The 19,742-nt window shown below is 45.9% G+C and overlaps 1 protein-coding gene across 2 annotated transcripts; it reads left to right on the top strand.

The window, feature by feature from the left end:
- Positions 1-8,888: 8,888 nt before the first annotated feature.
- LOC135811625 (mucin-5B-like) lies at positions 8,889-13,290 on the top strand. 2 transcript variants are annotated; one of them, XM_065324854.1, is made up of 5 exons: positions 8,889-9,154; positions 9,431-9,976; positions 10,265-10,414; positions 11,075-11,164; positions 11,586-13,290. In XM_065324854.1, exons 1-5 carry the CDS (start codon positions 9,136-9,138, stop codon positions 12,734-12,736), a joined length of 1,956 nt encoding a protein of 651 aa, XP_065180926.1. In that variant the 5' UTR covers positions 8,889-9,135; the 3' UTR covers positions 12,737-13,290. The 2 variants fall into 2 exon arrangements, with proteins under 2 accessions (XP_065180926.1, XP_065180927.1); XM_065324855.1 differs by lacking the exon at positions 11,075-11,164.
- Positions 13,291-19,742: the final 6,452 nt, after the last annotated feature.

The following is a 19,742-nucleotide window of genomic DNA, read 5'->3' as shown; positions in this document are numbered from 1 at the left end:
GCTCGATCGACTGAATAAAATGGATAGTGGAGGGCAAAAATATGCAAGTAAGTAGTGTTGCATTTGAAAAGGAACTTCAGAGGAACGAATTGACTACTGAATGGGGAGAGGAAGTTGCCCTATAGAAAAAAACACAGCACAGGGATACTTCGGGTTTGTAGCAGCCTTCATCTCCACTGCCCTGCGCTGCAGCCGCCATCACGTCGCTGCAGAAACATACAAGAGGAAAAAACATCCACCGGTCACAACTTGTAAGAAGGCAAACAGGAAACGACGAGTGTCGGGGGGGGGGGGGGGGCGCAACAATGTAACACAATTCACTAAAGTCATCAGGGAAACGCTTATCGTTGACAACATTCCACTCACTAGATATCACCACTGACAACACTAACTATCACTAGACATCACCACTGACAACACTAACTGCATGTCCCTACCTGGTCCTGGCAGCCTCACAACAATTCCACAGCAATCATCCAGTCCAGGACATCACCAGCCTGGATCTGGAGCAAACAGGGGAAGACAATAGAAAGAGGAAACTGACAGTGTCGCGTAACACACCGCTAGCAATGCTATGCAAGACATCTGGTCAGTGTAGTGCTAAAATCAATCTAAGCAGCAAATCACGCCCAGAGCCAAACAAACTGTGTACTGTACCCTACGGCCAGGCAGCGGTACTCACAGTGAAGGATGAACTTGGAGACTTTTGCGCAGATTTTTCCCTCAACAGCCTCCCCTGCCGGATCTCAGGGGTGCCTGACGTCCACAGATAAAGTAACACGACAAGACACACTACTTACTTGGTGATATTTTGCATAATCCGCTGAAAATTGACAGGAGTCAGGTGACAATGAAATGCACAATGTAAAGAACACAAACATGTTTCTCAGAGTATCACACCATTCTATGGTATGATACGTTTTTGCCAAGTCAAGGAAACAACCAAGCATGTCATCACCAGCACTCCATACCCCCCCCCCCCCACCATACCCATACCAAATCCCCGTGGGCTGAACAGAACACCTGTCTTTTTTTTATGGCAACCCGGTTTTGAAGGATTTCCCCAAACCCAGGAGGAGAGGAGGTATGACTTGGACGACTCATCGCAAATGTCCAATGCCAACCCTGTTTGGAGTGGGCTAAATTGTGGCAAATCATAATGAAGAGGACCCGAGAACCTGCATTGGGAGACAGAAAGAAGAAGAGAAACACGTACCACGCATGTACATGCATGACCAAAGGCAGACATGTGCATGTGCACACATACATAGTACGAGGACAACCACATGGCCATCGCATGCACATGAAAGCACAGAGCTTGGTACTCAGTCACTGAACCGAACAAAATACACACAAACACACACATCCATTGTACTGTAACTTGCCGCTACTGGCCAAAACATCTGTACTCGTTATCTGAAAGTGAATGGCTTGCACAACAAGAGTAATAATATGGCTCGAGCACCCGAGTACCGAACTACTTACACAATGCCATGCAGCAGTGAAAAATATCGATCAGGACATACAGTAAAAACTCCCCCAATACGGGCAGGTTGGAACCTGCCACTACGCATAAATAGGGATTGCCCGTAACTTAGAACATACATACTTTTTGCATGCAAGTAAACCGTTTTACGCCGATCAATTGTTTTGGGGCCGGTTTTCATTGGAAACTGGAAAGCCAATCTTGTGACTCTAGATGGGTCAGAAAGGTGTCCGGTGGACAGACGTGCCCGGATTGGGGGATTTTACTGCAAGGCTGTCACAGCCGGGCCGCGGGGCGGCTGGGGCAGCTAAGGCCGCCCCACGTTTGCCGTCGCTTTTTTTGGAGCATACTGCAACAAAGCACGATAAACACAGGTCAGCGCAAACTTGGTGAATAATGAAGAATCCTTGTCCCCGATCGTAGTGTCTTCTTGGTGTGTCACAGAATCAAAAGGTATTTCATTGTAGTTACACTGAAATAGCTCCAAAATGCTTGCAGCCGCCTTCAATTTTTGATATTTTTCCAAGGGGAGGACCGGCGCACCCCCTTCCATGGCCACCTTACCGCCAAAGTTGGTGGGACGGACGTGTATTGTACCTGTATAGGTTGGACTTGCAGGCATTTCGTTCCCTGTATGATGTAAGCACCCTGTAAAGGGTTTATGCAGTAAGCCATCGCTATTTCCAAGTCGTTTTCCAGTAGGGCTGTGTCAATAGTAAAAAAAATGTCCATGTGAGTTTCATTCAGGTCACTGATGTGATGCATGCACTTGCTAAATGCACTGTAGTTGTTGAGATGTGTAGGATGAACTATCCAACAGCCTATTCCCAACATACTGTAGAAGTACAAAGTTTCGTTTATACAGTAGAAGAATACCCTTTCCCCAAACCAATACTGGCCAAGGAGAAGTGACAAAATTGACACAACTTGTGCCAACAAATTCATGCTGTTACCGCTCTGCCGACCGACAAGACGAATAACAAACACCTTCTGGTGTTAACGCCTAGAGCTGTCCAATTCACTGAAATCGGGCATGGCAAGGTCTAGCAGATGTCCAGTTTACGGTGGTCAGTTTCCTGGAGCATTTCATCATGCTCAGGGCCAAGAACGCGCTATGGCAAAGGTACGACACGCACATGCTCCCGCAACCACAGGCAGGCCGGTATATCACACAACCATGTTCTCTGATCTACCGTGTTCGCACATGGCATTCTGCAAGAGTTAACTCGATATACTGATCATCCGCTCATGCTAACCAGGATATGCTATGCAAACGGGGCTGTCAATTATTCCCTGATTGTGTTCGTTTGTGTTTGTGTGCGCGTGTGTTTGTGTGTCCGTCTGTGGATGGGCGGGGGGGGGGGGGGTACATGTAATACCATGCACCCATGTTAGTCATACCCCAACTACAGTGCTGCTCAACGAAATCCGATCTTGTAAATCACCATGGCAACCCTGTTCCAGTGAAACTCCCAGTGCTCACAGGTCTAAGGCTGCACAGCACTTAGCGCTGACTTGCCTCGATGCATCGGATTCCAGTGAGCTGTACTGAACAATTCACCTGAGGACAGTGCACACTTTGGATCCATGTTTTGTAGACTCAACATCCTCAGCATGGACTACTGTAAAAGCAGAAATTTTCGGTAACTTCGGTGCCGACAATTTTACCGAAAATAAATCGCACCGAAAATTGCGGTGCTGGTACTAGTACACTTACATGTACCTGGAAAACGGGTTTACCTATATTTTTCCTCCACCAAACCGCCGATTTTGGCAAATACCGAAAATATTAGACCACCGACAATTTCTGCTTTTATAGTAGGCTCTATGCTGGAAAGTGTGTGTGGGGTGCACATCAGTTTCCAGATAATAATACATATTGTGGACCAGGTACACTCTATCAAGCCCTGCCTATGAGAATCCGGACCGTTCATGTAGCACAAGGAGCGGCATGTGATCGTTGGTGCATGGAATTGCCAGCACTCTGTGTGCAAACATTCGTGGGCACATGTCAGCAATCCAAAAGTAGCATTGCATAATTATGTGCTTGTGTGTGTGCGGGGGGGGGGGGGGGGGGGGGGGGGAGCACAAGGTGCACTTTTCTCCAGTTCTTCTCACCTCTAAAATTAGGTCCCACTTTGATTGTGGTGGTGGGGTGGGGTGTGGTCTGTGATAGTTTTCTTTCCTTACTCGAGCTGTTTCACTCTCTCTGAAACCCACAATATTCCCTAACATCGCACATTTTGTGTATGCGTGAGTACGTGCACAGACGTACTCTTTTGCTTGTTTTGGTGTGAACGTCTCAGCACGAAAGTTGGTCCCAGACCACAGGAGAAGTAGCATGCCTGGTTTTGCCGAGTACACGAGGCTGCATGATTAATTTAACTGAAGTCAATGCACAGCGCACCGTGCAGCTTGCCCAAGGAAAGGTGATCTCAGTTATAGGCTCTTGGTTGTATCCGCATTGTAGTACAAAAAGAAGTGAATCTATGGGGTAAGGTAAACAGTAAGGCTGGGGGAGGGGGGGGGGGAGGGTTGACATGTTTCCTGGCCCACAGACAACGCATGGGTATTACGGAACCCATAGCTATTTGAACATATCCTTGCCCTGTAATCATGCAGTGTACGAGCACTGGTCCTGTGTGGTCGGATACAATCCGCCTTGCCTGCCCGCGCCTGCTTGGTGCTGTAACAGCAACAAGAAGCACCTAGTACTGTGTTCCTTGGCTATCTATTGGCAGTGGTGGCACCAAGCGTGTACAAAAAAGGATCAGAGAGCACTGAGCTTGTTCTCAGTCACTGCACTGGGTCATGAAGGGTAGTAAGATGAGGAATAGAGTCATAGGAATATCTTCACACACGCACAAAAATGATGAGTAAATCATGAAAAGGTACAAACTCATAAAATTATACTGTAAAATAAGTTAGAAAACACTCTCTTGAAGACAAGCCTATGACAAATATTCCACACCAAATCAACAATATGTTTGTTTTTTAACAGGGGTTGTGAGTGAAAGTGAACATTGGCATCACTACAACCAAGAACGACTAGGGTAAGTTTTAAGGCGTAACTCAACATTTCAGTTTCACAGTAGGATAGGGAACATTGTTTGGCTGTTGTAGTCACAATCGGTTGCCCCCACCACTCCCCTCCCCTCCCCTTCACTTTTGAGCCGCACAATGACAAAAGGGTGCTTATGGCAAACATTTCACAAACTGAGCTATGGATACAGCGCAATGGCTGAATTCTCACTGCTTCTGCTGCACACAAAAAAACGCATACAAAAAGCTTGATAAATCGCAACGAAAACTAATCGAATTCAAAAAGAAAATATGTACTCTCAATATTGCATACTCAACTTTCGAACGAGTTTTTCTCAGTTTGATGTCGTGTGCCATAAGCACCCTTTTATTGTGGCGCGGATCATTTCTGTTGTGTGAAAGGTCGCAAGTCAGCCGACTATTTCCCAGTAAAAAAAACTCCATATAGCCCCTTATACAGTACAGATATAGGATGCACGGCATAACCTCTTTAAAGCAGGGGCTGTGCTGTGATGAAGAGCCCGGTTTCGTGGACCTTTCTCATAAACTACATGTGGCCATACTGGCAACTCCTTGAATCCGGATATCACTCCTCTGCACAGAGAACGTAGTCAACTTTATATAGTCTCGCCTTGCACTGTCTTTGCTCTCTGTTTGTCGAGCATCTTCACTCGTAGTATTCTGGTAGATTTTTTGTGTCCATCACAGTACATGTACCGTTCTGGACATTGAAATCCGGTGGATTGACCGGTGCTCGCACCCTTAGTGCATACACACACCGACAATCTGTAGTTCACGTACGCACTTCAAAATTGGACCAGCAGTGTCCTGAAAGCATAGTGTATGTTCACCGTTTGCGCACTCACACCTGCAAGGCAAACGCCCTGTGATCGCTGGACTTCTAACCGAATTTCAATGTAAACAACAGCTCACTGCCTTCAGCTGCTTCCATAAGAAATGCCCAGAAGTTGACCTGTCTCACATTATAATTATTATGGATATTGCACGGCCCCAAACCCTTAAGTAGGTCAGCAACACATTGCCAATACAAAATGAAGGAATAGTTGCCCTGGCATATTAGACAGTAGGGCCACAAGACATAATGTACTGTTATGGTCATGGAAATCCGGTCGCACGTCTAGCGGCCCCAGGGCGCTGGCCATACAGCCGTGGATAAGCGGTACACACAAGCATGTATGCGCTGCAGCGCGCTGGTCGCATCTGATTAACATTATCACGTGATTGTGCACTGCACGCACGTAGCGTTCAGTACGCGCTGAGGGCGGCGGCCACGGTCAATCGACCGGATTTCCATGTCCACGACAGCATCAGGGACACTGTGATTATCAGTAGACTGGAATGTTGCGACCAGCAAATCATAGTTGGCGGGCCTCGCAAAGTCAGCATCCTTTTTGCTGTCAGATTTGATAGAAAACAGAGGCCAGGAAAACTCACTTCGTGGTCGGTATCTTGGTCGAGTAAAATCCGTGGGGTTCAATGGCACCTGCACGGATTTTTTCAGCTCCACCGACGACGATGTGTTGGTGCGGAAGAACTTCGTTACTTGATCTTGGTACATGTATGCAGCTGGTTCAACACGTGGCTAGGCAGCCGCGTGCATGCGTGCATATTATTCACCGTGATGTACATGAGAACACCAACACGTGTGCGTTCTGGACCACGCGCCTTCTTCCTGAAGCAAACCAGCACGGAGAGAAAGGGCAGAGTGATTGAAAAGGTGACGACCATAGCTAACGCATTTCCAATAAGACACTGGCTACAGTGCTACACGACGGAAAACCACACGTTCCCAATGTATAATTATTGTATAGATGTCGGCTTTGCGAACGCTAGCCGGTAATGGGAGAAAACAGTTTTCAGAGGTCTTAGCTCACAGTCAGTACACTTCCCTTCAAAAATCAGAGTACCGCAGTTTGTAGTTTGCCAATAAATACCGCACCACAAGGTAAGTCTCTTACCTTTTCCTCGCGATAATCAAAATCCAAAGTGAACGGCCCTGAACGGCCGATGATAGAAAGCGGGGAGAAGACCACCCCCGGCTTTGCTATCTCCAAAGAATTTTAGCGTTTTGGAATTGACGCAAAGGAATGGCTTCGAGCAACTACTGGGGGGGGGGGGGGGACGCTAGCCTAAACGTGAAGAGGAGATACAAAACAACACTTCTTCCTTCTTCTTCCACCAGGAAAAGACGAAGAAAGGCGACGCCGCAGCTAGCGCAGTGCGGACTGTTTGAAGCATGCGCACTGAGGGCACAGACACCCCGCACCAAGCGCTGATTGGTTGATGGCTCGTCACAGCGAGGACGGAAGAGCAGTGACGTGTAGTCTACCCCGCGGTGCGAGAAAACAATTACTACTACAATGTACTGTCATGCTATGGATATTGAAAAAATTGAAGTCCAGTTGATGTTCGGTCATGATGGAAGCAGAGGTGGAGCTACAGGAGAGATGAGCTGATTACTCACAGGTTGAGAGTGACATCGGTTGGACGAGTATGACAATTACGAAGGCAGTTGAACATGATAATTTTCAAAGGTAGCTCAAACTAATTTGGCAATGAAATTTTTTTAGAAAAGAAGTCAACTAGTGAATAGAAGAAGTAATGTTTTCTCTTTTCCATGTTGATCTCTAGCATGCATTGACACCTTGGTATGGGGATACTCACACCAACACCTTCTACGCATACCAACACCTTCTACCAACCTACACTTCTACCCGAAGGGTGTACCCCTTCCCACCTGTATCGACCCGCACCTAACCTTCACCATTAACTTAGATACATACATGTATTTCCCACCTTCACCTTCTCACCTCACCTATCTCACCACCATGCATGCACTTTCAGCATGCTTTTTCCAGCGTGTACGCATCATTTCATGTCAAGTCATGTGCCATGTACATATGTGTCGGTCAAACATGCAAATCGGCTATAGTGATGCACCGGATATAGTGATACATTTTCGAAAATCAAAGGGGCACGTTATATCCGATATTTACTGTAATTACGAAGGCAGTTGAACATGATAATTTTCAAAGGTAGCTCAAACTAATTTGGCGATGAAATATTTTTAGAAAAGAAGTCAACTAGTGAATAGAAGAAGTAATGTTTTCTCTTTTCCATGTTGATCTCTAGCATGCATTCACACCTTGGTATGGGGATACTCATGTATTTTGTTGTACTTATGGCTACTTGCAAGTACGAAAAAGGCACAATTTTCCAAACTTTGAGGCTCCATAAGTACAACAAAGTGAATATGTATCCCCGCGTGCCAAAGCATAATAGGATTTTGCGGGCATAATGCGAGAATCCATGAAAGCATAATTCCATGATTTCGCGAACATAATCCGTCGGAGCCTACTCCAGGGCCTCGTCACCACATGCTCTCATTCCTTTATGAAAAAAATGGTTCCGTGTCTGGCTATTTGCCCTACCCAATGCAAATACATGTACATTGTATTTCCAGCGTTTGACTGCTGCATCAAAGCTCATCGTGACCCCATCCCCCTGCAATGTGTAGGTTTCCTTACTTGCTAGACTGATTTTATATGATTCTGGACTGATTTGAATCATATTATCTTCCTTATTGGCCATGGGCCATCCTGGAAATAAAGAATAATAATAATAAAGCTGGTGGATGTAATGTTATCTGTAGCAACTGCAAGGTGTGCAGCTGGTGTTCGCATCGCTGTCTGGCTGCAAAATATGTTACAGAAGTCGGCAAGATTCGAACCAGGAATACTCGCTTATGGCCAGCGATGCTACATTTGCGTCAGACTGCCAAACTCACGTTTGAAAGTGGCTTCCTGCGGATCCACACAGAATGGTGGGACGTATACCGCACTCTATGGCCACTGCACCTTTATTGCATTGTAGAGATAAGCAGCCTACCAGTACGCATTCCTGTTGTGGCAAGGACGGTCCATAATGACTGTGGTCTATCGGCCTGGCGCTGTCCATTCACTGTTGCTGGTCCATGGACACCCATTACTGCGGGACAGACGGTGGAACATCTGCTCGAAGCATTCTAAGAAGCAGGTTTCTGAATGGCTCAGTCTGCTTTTTCAACCACCGTAAGTCACACTGGTAGCACATGAGCCGGCTGCACATTTGAAATGGCATCCAACACAACAGCACGAAGTGCATGGTGAAGGTCGCCAGTCAATCAGGCACATCTCGAGATACCATTCAATGGCATACCCGCTTAAAAACATAGTATGCTGCACATTCGATGATATCTTCGGTGCTCTGCGAATTATTTCTTCATGCTAGTACCCCAGACTGGAACAAAGTTGTTGTAGAAGTTTATTTAACGTCGCACCACAAACAGGCGATTTCGCCTCCTTTGATACATGTGGACGAAGTCTCCAGCGCTGTAAAGGGTTGCTGCTACGCTATTCCAACCAACGGCGCCAGAGAGCATGGTGAGGAGAGTTAACCACAGTCTTGCTCATTATACTTACTCCCATGATCAGGCTTGAGCCAATGGAGAGCGACTGGCATTACTAGAATACTGATATCTCTGAGAGGTCTGGATTCAGGCAGAGACGAACTGCGGGAAAGCGTTAGCACAGCAGCACTGGACCACCATGTCGCCCAAGAAACTAGGTACGTTTCTCTGAAGTGGGCCGAAAATCGAAGCATAGCTTTCTATAAGCATACTTCGGTCGGACTAGAGTTTCCTCAATACCTGTGATGTTCCAGGGTGGTGATACATTTAGGCCATGTGAATACAGCACCATAAAGCTTAGCTTGGTTGACTATGGACGAAAGTCGTTGTGGAAGGTATAAACCTGTCAGCTGGTCTTTCGTTTGAACTTTCGGTAACAAATTACTAACAATATTCTTGTGTGCTATTGTACTCTTCCAATCTCATTTATGTAGCTGCGGCGGAATGCATGTTGATGATGCTGACATTGTTCACCTCATTTCATTCCACACTGAATTTGGTCCAAGATAGACCTCGCTGTGCAGCCATTGGTCGCATCAAGGCGACTTTTGTCGCTGATCGGGGCGACGGAGTGCTGCGTTACGCCTCATGGACGGGGTTCAACGCGACTTCTCGAATCCGACTGGAAGCTGGAAGGAGCCTGTACGCACGGTTTGACTTCCCGGCCGAGTGCAATATCACCGTGACGGAAATAACCGTTTCGTCCCCTGGATCCTGCAACTATAGTCTCTACGCACTGGAGGATAACGAGAATGGGTTTGATCGCGTGTATCCTGTTGTTCACACGCGAGAAAGAGTTACGGTCAGTGCGAATGATGTCAGCGGTGTTGCAGACGTGCACACATTTGATCTACTCCGCTTTTCACTGTCATCGTTGCTGGCGTTTCAGCTAAACGTAGCTGTGAGCAGCACTTCCAACTACTCCTGCGATATCCCCGTCACTTACAGGGGAGAGCCGTACATCTCCGTGCTTTCACAAGGTGAGCTGGAGGCCGGATTAGCGCCAATCTAACAATACAACTGCATGTACGTGCACCTGTCTATGTACTTACCACACCAGAGTAAAAGCCCAGCGTTCCTTGGTGTGCCTCTTACATGTATGTACTGCCGTACTGCTCATCATAGCGGATTCATAGGCATTGAGCACTCTAGCAGGTTAAAGCGCATTGCTTCTGTGATCCCTGCGATCGCAACCGAAACTAACGCGAACATCATTTCAGGAAACACACTACAATGAATCTACAATTTCTCCTGCTCTCGTTCTGCAGACATCGACGAATGCAGTATGGCCCGCAATCCTTGTTCATCACCAAGCACAGCGTCTGTAGACCATATTGAGCAGTGTAGAAATACTTACGGGTCGTTCACGTGCAACTGTTCCAATGGATACGCAAGCGGTGGAAAGACCTGCATAGGAGGTGAGTACTGCTCAGCTACGTTATGCAATGTCTAGATCCAAGATGAACCTTTGCTTGCCATGGCGTCGGTATAGACTTGTTTCACATATTTGTCTGGCCACTAAATTCGTGTGGAAAATGATCATGGCATTGTGGATAGAGGAACCAATGTAGCCGACATCACGTGACCAATAGGTACAACCAATATGGCTGGCCCGTAGCGTTATGTGATAGATGTGAAAACCACTCAATACCGTTCTGTATTATTGTACCAACTTAATCCTGAGCCACCAGGTCCAGGAACTGCAGACTTGGTCTGTCCCATACCGTGACATGGGGTATGTAATGGTTATCCCTTGACCTGGTATTCTACCTGCATTGGGTGTACCATTCATCACTGCTCATGTTTAGACAGAATCACAGTGGCAAAAACATCTGTTCCATACTTCCGTTGCTCCCATTTCACTCGCATTTATTTTTATTCGTTATCTTCAATACCTTCTCAGGGATCAGTCCCACAAGAAGGCTCTGAAACGTTCAAGATTTTAATTTAATTGAAAATGCCGTGGTATTTGACTACTTGTCGATGGTGCACTTCTTTCCCATTTCATCGCAATCCTTTACTTCCCGTCAGGCGCAATATGATTATGTGTTGTGAATCTGTACTGTCCTGCACTCTAGAACCGGCTGAAGGCAGTCGCACAAGTGATACAATTGTAACGCCATTTGTAACCCACATAATGCGTCATAGCAAGGGCCAAACTGTCACAGGTAAGCGGCTTACTCACTTTCCTTGTTTTAATAGGGACTAAGTCTCCAAAAGCTTCACACCAAGCCCTCATAATACTACAAGAGCGCTGTAAGAGTTGAGGTAAGTCTCTGTGCCTTGGTGGTGGCAGTCAATTATTGTTTCTTCAAACGTTTCCCGTTTGCATCTTTCCTTCAAACCAATGAAACTTCTCTGTACATTTCTTTTAAAATACTGGTGGGCCCGTTTCTTCGAAATGTAGTGGGAAGTGACAGAACTCTGAAGCTAATGCCTGGCTGTATAATTATACGATGTAGGTGCATGTGCTTCCCGTGAGCTGAATGGTCCTAATGATATAAATTGTATTGGAAAACGATCATAATAATAGGCGATCTTTGCACAATAACTTTGTATTTAACTGTTGCAACATTGTGTTTGCTGTAGAGCCAGCTATCAGCAGAAACCCAATGCCAACATCTGAGACCCGAGTAGGCAGAGTAGGTACATCTTCCAGGGTAACTGCAGTAACATCCTCTACCCCACAACATGAGAGCCACGCAGAGAGCAGCAGCAGCCGGACACCAGAGCTCAGCAATACGCGTACACTGCACCAAACACCTGAGGATAGCACGCCAAGTACTTCCTCCCACAGAACTGGAGATGGCCATGATCACATGCGCACTGAAGCAACGCCAATACCATCACATGGCGGTACAAGCCTGGAGGATGAAGGCCAGAGTTCAGTCTTGACAACTGCCATCTCCAAATCTACCTCCGGTGTAGGGTCCCAGGGTAATCCCAGCATCACGCGCACATTACGTCAAACGACTGAGATTCGCAAGCCAAGTAATACTATGATCACAGCTTCCTCTAATAGAATCGGAGATGGCCATGCTAAAATTCGCACCGACGCAACACCAAGACCACCACATCCCAATACAAGCCTGGAGGATGAAGGCCAGACTTCGGTCGTGACAACCGCCGTCTTGAAAGCTGCCTCCAGCACCAGTGTAGGGTCTCAGGAGCCATACATACCATCATCCACTTTGGGAGATACCGCTGTGGCTGGAATTGCGATTGGCACTGTGATAGCCTTGGCGTTGATTGGCCTTCTTATCCTCCAGATCATGCGAATGCGAAAGCCATATTCCAACTCCTCGCCTCTTCGAAACAGATCAGCAGTGAGAACAGATGGCCGCGGCATTACAGTGCCATCAGCACACGGAGCAAACACAGCAGCCCACCTGTCCTTCATAAGTATGAGCGCCTCAACAGCACGCCAGAGTAATGTCTACACTGAGACCGAAATGGAGCTGTCGCATTTGAACCGAAGCCCATCGCCTCGGTACTATGAAGAGTGCTTAGCTGTATCGTTGCCATCACACTACGACGTGCCCAAGGCTGCCTGTGCTGTTGCGCATTGCTCCGATTCTATTGTGGATGTTCAGGCCAGATACAGCCGTGTCAGTCATTACGATGTTCCCAAAGCTTCCCAGCAGCTGGAATCTCCAGGAAGCACACTGCCGGGAAACACCTATTCAGTTCCCAAGACTATCTCTGACTCTTCGCTATGTCCAGGTCCCAATGATGTGTAGATATTGCGCGACTATCTCCGACACTGCGTTACATTCAGGTGCTAATGTTGTGTAGATATCACACGACAATCTCCGACACTACGTTTTATTCAGGTCCTAATGTTGTGTAGATATCACACGACAATCTCTGACACTACGTTATATTCAGGTGCTAATGTTGTGTATATATCACGAGATTGCCTCTGTCACTACGTTACATTCAGGTTCCAATATTGTGCATATACCATACAACTATTTTCGATACTACGTAACGTTCGTTACATTCAGGTCAAAATATCACAGGACACATTCAGGACACTTTGTGATATCTAGGCTTTCATGCTGTGTGGACATGGCAGGTGGACATCGCAGTTCCCTGGTTACTGTTCACCGCACAGTGTTTGCACTTTGTGCATGTATGTTGGCTCTTTGCTGTGAACAGTTGTTTCATGCCGTTGTTCATTAATAGATTGAGATTCTGAGGCCAGGAGTCTTGCCCAGTGTAGATTTCCGGGAGAATATTCTTTCGAAGTAGATATTTTCCTGCTCCTCCAATAAACATTGCAATCCGTCATTACGAACTCCTCCTAGATTAGAACGTTCACGGAAGGAAGGGAAACGAATGGTGTTGATGACGTCATGGCCTTCCATGGAATGATACATCATTTTTTCTTCTTCCAGTTCATCTTAAAAGTAGATGAACGCACTGTAGTTAGCGAAGAACTGCATGAATTATTCATCCGATTCATTCACCTTCGACTGACAATGTACACTGCAAACACCAATGCCGCAATGGAGGCGAATCATGGTAGTCATTCCGTCAATATGTGTCAGAAAACAAGTAGTTACTTCGAAATAGGCAACTCCTACTCCTGAAGTACTGGTCATCAGTTGGGGGCAAAGAAAAAATAAAATATTTAAAGAGTATTTACGGTCAAAACCAGCACTGGAGTACGGGGATTCCGCCGTAGGCCAGCGATGCTCTACCACTGAGAAATGGTACGAAATGATTGCTTATTATTAACACGTTATACAGTGTTTAAGTTGGCTGTGCCGTACCAGTAGGGATGTAGCCTTGTCCTATACACTAGAACTCAGACATGTGGTGCATGACCAGGCCGTGGCATCGGGGTGTAGGCTAAAATCGGTCACACAGACTAAGGTGCAGGAAAGTCTCGGTGGACATCATGCAGATATCCCACTGCACGGGTTAATACCACTGGCCTATCAGTGTACAGTGAACACAGAGCTACATGTAACTACATGTGTGCAGGTCCACTTGTTACATTTACACGTGTTCGAATGTATTACAACAAGACGTGCCATCTCAGACCGTAGGTAGAATAAAATTGCACCCCAAGATATCTGTTGCACACTCTTGTATAACAAGCACATGCATATTCATTATTCTCTTGATGCCAGTTAGCTACCACCATAACGTGCAACGGGTCATAGCATGTTTGAGAGAGTTGGCACGGTCCAGTGGTGGAGCAGATGGCCCTGAATTCGACAGTGGCACTGTGCTATCTGGAAGCAACTACATGTACAAATTATATATTATCTCTCTACAACGTGTCCTCTACACAAAACAGCTTGGCGTCAACGACAGCTCTGAATTCGTAGCACATCCAAGACTGGGTACATGTACCTCACAGACTCAGTAAATCATGTTTGAAGCACGCACTATTATTATTATTCTCGTATCCGTTCCCAAGGGGAACTCACAACAATGGAGTGAAAAACATAAACAAAAATAAAAACATGGTGATGTGGAGATTATAGTGTTGCATCCATTGAGTACAAAATAATACAGATACAATCAGTGCTTCGGATGCCTGTAGACCCTGATATAGTAGTGAGCACAAGCACCGTCCACACACGTAAGACAGTCCATAATTATGTTCATATGATGGCCGAGCAGATGTTGCCCCATCTCGTTCGATCGGCCGCAAAGTCCCGGAGCGCGTCTAGGTGTCGATTCATCTCCAGTTCAACTGCAGTTAGCTTGCAGTCTCGCTGAAGGGTGGTTACCAGGCAGGACCTAGGTGCTCCCTTCCTGTGTTTAGTTGTTTCCTCTGCAGTTAGGTATGCCATCATTGCTTGGTTCCCTGGTGTGCCGATTGGTTGGCGTGGAATGTGCTCGAGTAACCGCCATCTAGCTCGCTTCGCAATTCCAGATATTGGCTCGGTGTTGGTGAGCTTATACAGATCGTTGTTTGTGATGATTTTCGGATAAAGGATGCCAAGCATGTGACGAAGCTGCTTTCGATGGCACTAGCTGCGGTAGAATTCAAGGCGATATGATTCCATATTTGGACAAAATCTTTGTAACACCTGACTTCTCCATCTGTGGAAGACGACCGAAGACAGAAGTACAGGTCAAGCAGCTGTCGGATTCCGTCCTGAAATCACTTTAGCTGTGTGAAAAGAGGAAGGTACACTCTGACTTTGTGCCAGCTCGTACTTCCAAAATGTGAGTGTGTGAACATGTCGTGCATGCCGCGAATCATGGTCGCGTTGCTTGCCGATTGAATATTGGTCAACCACATAGTACCTAGGTGAATTGCACGCGACGTGGTAAAAATAAACTTCCTGCTTTGGCTTGTGCACCGTTATTTACCGAAATAATGAATGATATGAGTCCTGTAGGACGCTTCATTTTGTTGCACATTTGCATGTTGTTGATGACGAACGAAGTCTATCTTTTCAACTTTAGTAAAGCTAAGTTTTACATCTTTCAGGCTTCACAACTGTGTGGAGATCAAGAAAAGCTGAGAAGAGGACGAACGCAAACACGGTGAGGTAAGAATACACCTGGAGTGCTGTTTACGATCTAGAAGGTCACTCACACTCACATGCATGATGACTTTCAAGTACATGTACGAGTATTGGGCTAACGCATTCCTGTGAAAGCGAAAGAGATAGCATGCCGAAATAGCCCACGGTGCGCAGCTAAGTAAGACCATACTATCGATTCAGCGAGGTTCAACGGAATTGACTGGTTCCAAAGTATCGAGTCTAAGGAAACCCATGCTATCAATTCAGCGAGGTTCAGCGGAATTTACTGGTTCCAAGGCGTTGAGTCTAAGGAAACCCATACTATCAATTTCGGGAGGTTTCTTCCTACTTGATCCCCAGAGCCACTTTCAGTGACCAAGTGGCTTTGGCATTGCGTTTGATATGTTGTCTCACTTAGGTCTGAACATGTTGTTGATCAAACACGTTATTCCCACACTACTGCTTGTGAGCGGCTGGAATGTCACAAGAGGTTTTACGCAAACCTCACCTTGCACTGCAACAGGTCGTCGATCATTTCCACTGTCCAGTGATGATGGCACATTACGATATTCGTCAGTAACTAGTACCTCACTAATGCCAAGAACTGCATTAGTTCCTTCAGTGGCATACAATGTGACTTTCGATTATCCACCACAATGTTACATGGTAATCAAGGAGATTAAAATCGAGTCACAAGGCACCTGTATTTTCCTGATAGAGTCGAGTGAACGGACTGACTCAAAATCACCTTGGACGCAATGGAATCCTACCCATCATACCGCAAGCAAGGAATCATATAGGTCTGGTGGATTGGTAGTAGATCGAGTTAAGTTGATAATCTCTGTCCAAATCCTCAAGCACCAGTTAAATCTTCGCTTTCACATTGGATCTGTATCTTGTAAAGTGGCACTTAATGGTAATGAGCCCTACATTACTGTGATATCAGAAGGTAAGTGAACAAACATTCATAATGCAGTCTCATAATGCTGACGCAGGAAACTTTAAGTAGCAGCAAACAAGCCTTGATTGCCCTTTTTGTTCAGTAAAAAAAGAAGAAAAAATCACTTTTCCCGTGACACTCGGCTACAAGCCGAGTTTTCCGCATCCATAGGAACGCCACCACCCTCTAGTATCAAGGCGCTGATGCAGCTCCTGGTTGTTCTGTAGTGCAGTCTTATATACATTTTATCACATGGCACATGATTGTTGCCTGTACTCCAGCGAATCAGCACCTTTCCCGCGCGGCAATAATATTGCCCGCAAAAAATAGTTTACTTGCCCGAAAAAATTAGTTCATTTCAGCGATTGCGCGAATACAACTCTGTAGACTGTAGATCTACGACTCTCTACCACAAGTCGCAGTGTGTAGCATCGAGACGAAGATGGAATTCTTTTTGGAGATGGACGTCCCGGCAATGGACATGGCCTCCGACTTCTGCCGTGTGGTGCTTGCAGGGATCATTTGTCCAGTCATGTTGGCAGCCTGGCCGTCGGTAAGCTTGTGGATAGGATTCAGTTCTGCTCGATGTGATATTGTGATCACAAACAATTATTTGAAATAACACAAATTCAACTCAGAATCGTGCGTTTTCAGATCCTTGCAAAGTCACTGCGTGTGGTCTTCCTATACCACGCGAAACTCTTACCCGGATCAGCTGTCCTCGAGCGGCCTCTGCCTTCACCTTTGCTTGAACAACAAACACAACAATTCAGGAGTGTTTTGCAATGAAAAATACAGCTATTTTTAGCTGAAAAAAGAAGAAAAATTGTGCTCCGAATTACACACCAGGTAGTCGTCAAATACTTGCATTGCTGTATTTGACGACTTACTGATACACATGTAAACATGTAGAAACTCTTTGTGGTAGCACTCTTAATTTTTCGACTGACGTTATGATTCTGCTGTGTTTTATAGTGGTTGTCATGTCTATTGCTATGACGATGCCGTGCCGGCACTTTTTTCTGTCTCCGTCTTTCAGTACTGTATACTCTCTGATGGCCTGTAGAAGACTTTTTATTAGGGTGTAGGAGAAATATCTTCATTTTTCAAATTTGATCATGATACCACATCAATATACATGTACATGTACATTGTGGTGATAATGTGCTGGCATTTAGGCTAGTTTCAACAGCAGCCCAATGGTCTGCTCTGTGGGCCATGTGATAAATTTGTTATCGAATGGTAGCTGCGGGCCTTATGGCATATTATTGCCCCTGGAGGTTAACCCTCGGCCCTCGGCCTAACCTCTCGGGCAATAATATGCCATAAGGCCCTCGCAACCATGTGTTGAATTCGAAACAGGACGACTGACGACATATTATCCAGACATTACAACGGGAACAGGTAGGTTGGGGGAACGACATTTATTATAGACGACGAGACAAGAGACCAAGACGAACGAAACGACTACATTGAAGAGTGAGAAAAGAGAGGAAGAGATCAAGTCTGAACGGCAAGATAACGGGTCTGGGTGGCTATGGCAAATATGGGCGCGCAAGTAGCTACCCAGGCCAACGGAACAAAAGGAGACAAAAGGTGAGTGTGTAAGTGCATGCAGGCCAGCTAGAAAAGGTACGGGAGGAGGTACCTAACATACCACCCCTCCATGAAAAAAATCCCGCGTCCTCGCGGAGAGAAAAAAAAGAGAGAAAAAGATTTTAAAAAATGACTGGAGGAGAAAAAACACACACACATATTGCACGCACGCACGGATCTCACGAAAGTGTTTACTAAAAATGCACTACAGATCATTCCTGTACTACTTATAGTGTGTAATAACTATTGGAGTTTGACGAGGAACGTGAATTACTAGTATTTTGCACGGCTAATACAGCCTAGTTACACTTTTGCTAAACATCCAAAAATTAGAGCGTGGCTCACCATGATCGGACCCCTAACTTGGTAATGTTTAACGAACACACGCGCGCGCACACACCACAAAAAAATTCACGAAAATAAATTTGACGAAGAAGGAACGCATACAAATAAAATAAAGAGAGAAAGGTAGCTGACCTGAGCTGCATGGCTTGAACGACACGACGAGACGAGGTTGGCGTAGGAGAGACGAGGTTGATAGAGACGAAACGAGGTTGGCGCAGGAGAGACGAGACTGACATGGACGAGACGAGGTTGACAATTTGACATAGACGAGACGAATGGCGGTTGAGGACGGCTGGGCATGGGATGATCTCAGGGTCGTGGGTCGCTCAATAATCGGGCGCCAATGTTGAATTCGAAACAGGACGACTGACGACACATTATCCAGACATTACAACGGGAACAGGTAGGTTGGGGGAACGACATTTATTATAGACGACGAGACAAGAGACCAAGACGAACGAAACGACTACATTGAAGAGTGAGAAAAGAGAGGAAGAGATCAAGTCTGAACGGCAAGATAAAGGGTCTGGGTAGCTATGGCAAATATGGGCGCGCAAGTAGCTACCCAGGCCGACGGAACAAAAGGAGACAAAAGGTGAGTGTGTAAGTGCATGCAGGCCAGCTAGAAAAGGTACGGGAGGAGGTACCTAAACACATGCGATAACATATTACGTACTTTGAAGTTCTAATAAACAAACTTGAAATTATATTTTTATAATGATTGGATTGTTATTCTGTTGTTTGTAAATTAGTATTACAGGGTGTGACAGAGCTCTCGGCCATTGAAGAATTTATTGATTATCACCTCCACAACTACACTGCGCTCTCAGCCAACTCAGACCCGCCTGCACACAACCATCACCACTGCGAGGACACTTCCGTAGACGATATTACTTTATTCCTCCAGACCGCTAATACATGTACATAGCTCATCAGTGAAGGTAGATATTGAAGGGTTCGAATAAGACAAAACTGCTATTATTTTAGGTTTTTTTTACATACAAAACTGGCATGTTGTTGTTGTTGTTTGGCTTTATTTAAAGTGGAGTTCCAAAACAGGCCTAAACCTAATGACAATGGTCCCACTGATAATAAGAGAAAAGAAAATATAATCATAAGCGGACAAACAGAACCAAGAAGAAGATACAGCTGTAGTTAGATAACTAATATGAGCACGGCAGCAGGGGAAAAAAAGTCACAAGCACGGCAACCGGGAAGAAAGGAGTGAGTGAGTGAGTGAGAGAGAGAGAGAGAGAGAGAGAGAGAGAGAGAGAGAGAGGTAGTGAAGCAGATGAGTTCATCCTAGTTGACGGTACTGCCTAACAGAAAGGCCAGGCTTAGCGATTTGAAAGTGGAGCGCTTTCTTTC

This window comes from Sycon ciliatum, chromosome 3 (genome assembly GCF_964019385.1).
Source record: "Sycon ciliatum chromosome 3, ocSycCili1.1, whole genome shotgun sequence".
NCBI lineage: Eukaryota > Metazoa > Porifera > Calcarea > Leucosolenida > Sycettidae > Sycon > Sycon ciliatum.
The sequence above is the reverse complement of the archived record's forward strand: the minus strand, read 5'-3'. Positions and strand labels throughout refer to the sequence as shown.

What these genes read in the sequence shown, in the direction of transcription:
- LOC135811625 (XM_065324854.1), top strand. An exon ending in CATCTCCGTGCTTTCACAAG is followed by an intron (nt 9,977 to 10,264) that starts GTGAGCTGGAGG and finishes CTCGTTCTGCAG; the next exon opens with ACATCGACGAATGCAGTATG. An exon ending in CAAGGGCCAAACTGTCACAG is followed by an intron (nt 11,165 to 11,585) that starts GTAAGCGGCTTA and finishes TGTTTGCTGTAG; the next exon opens with AGCCAGCTATCAGCAGAAAC.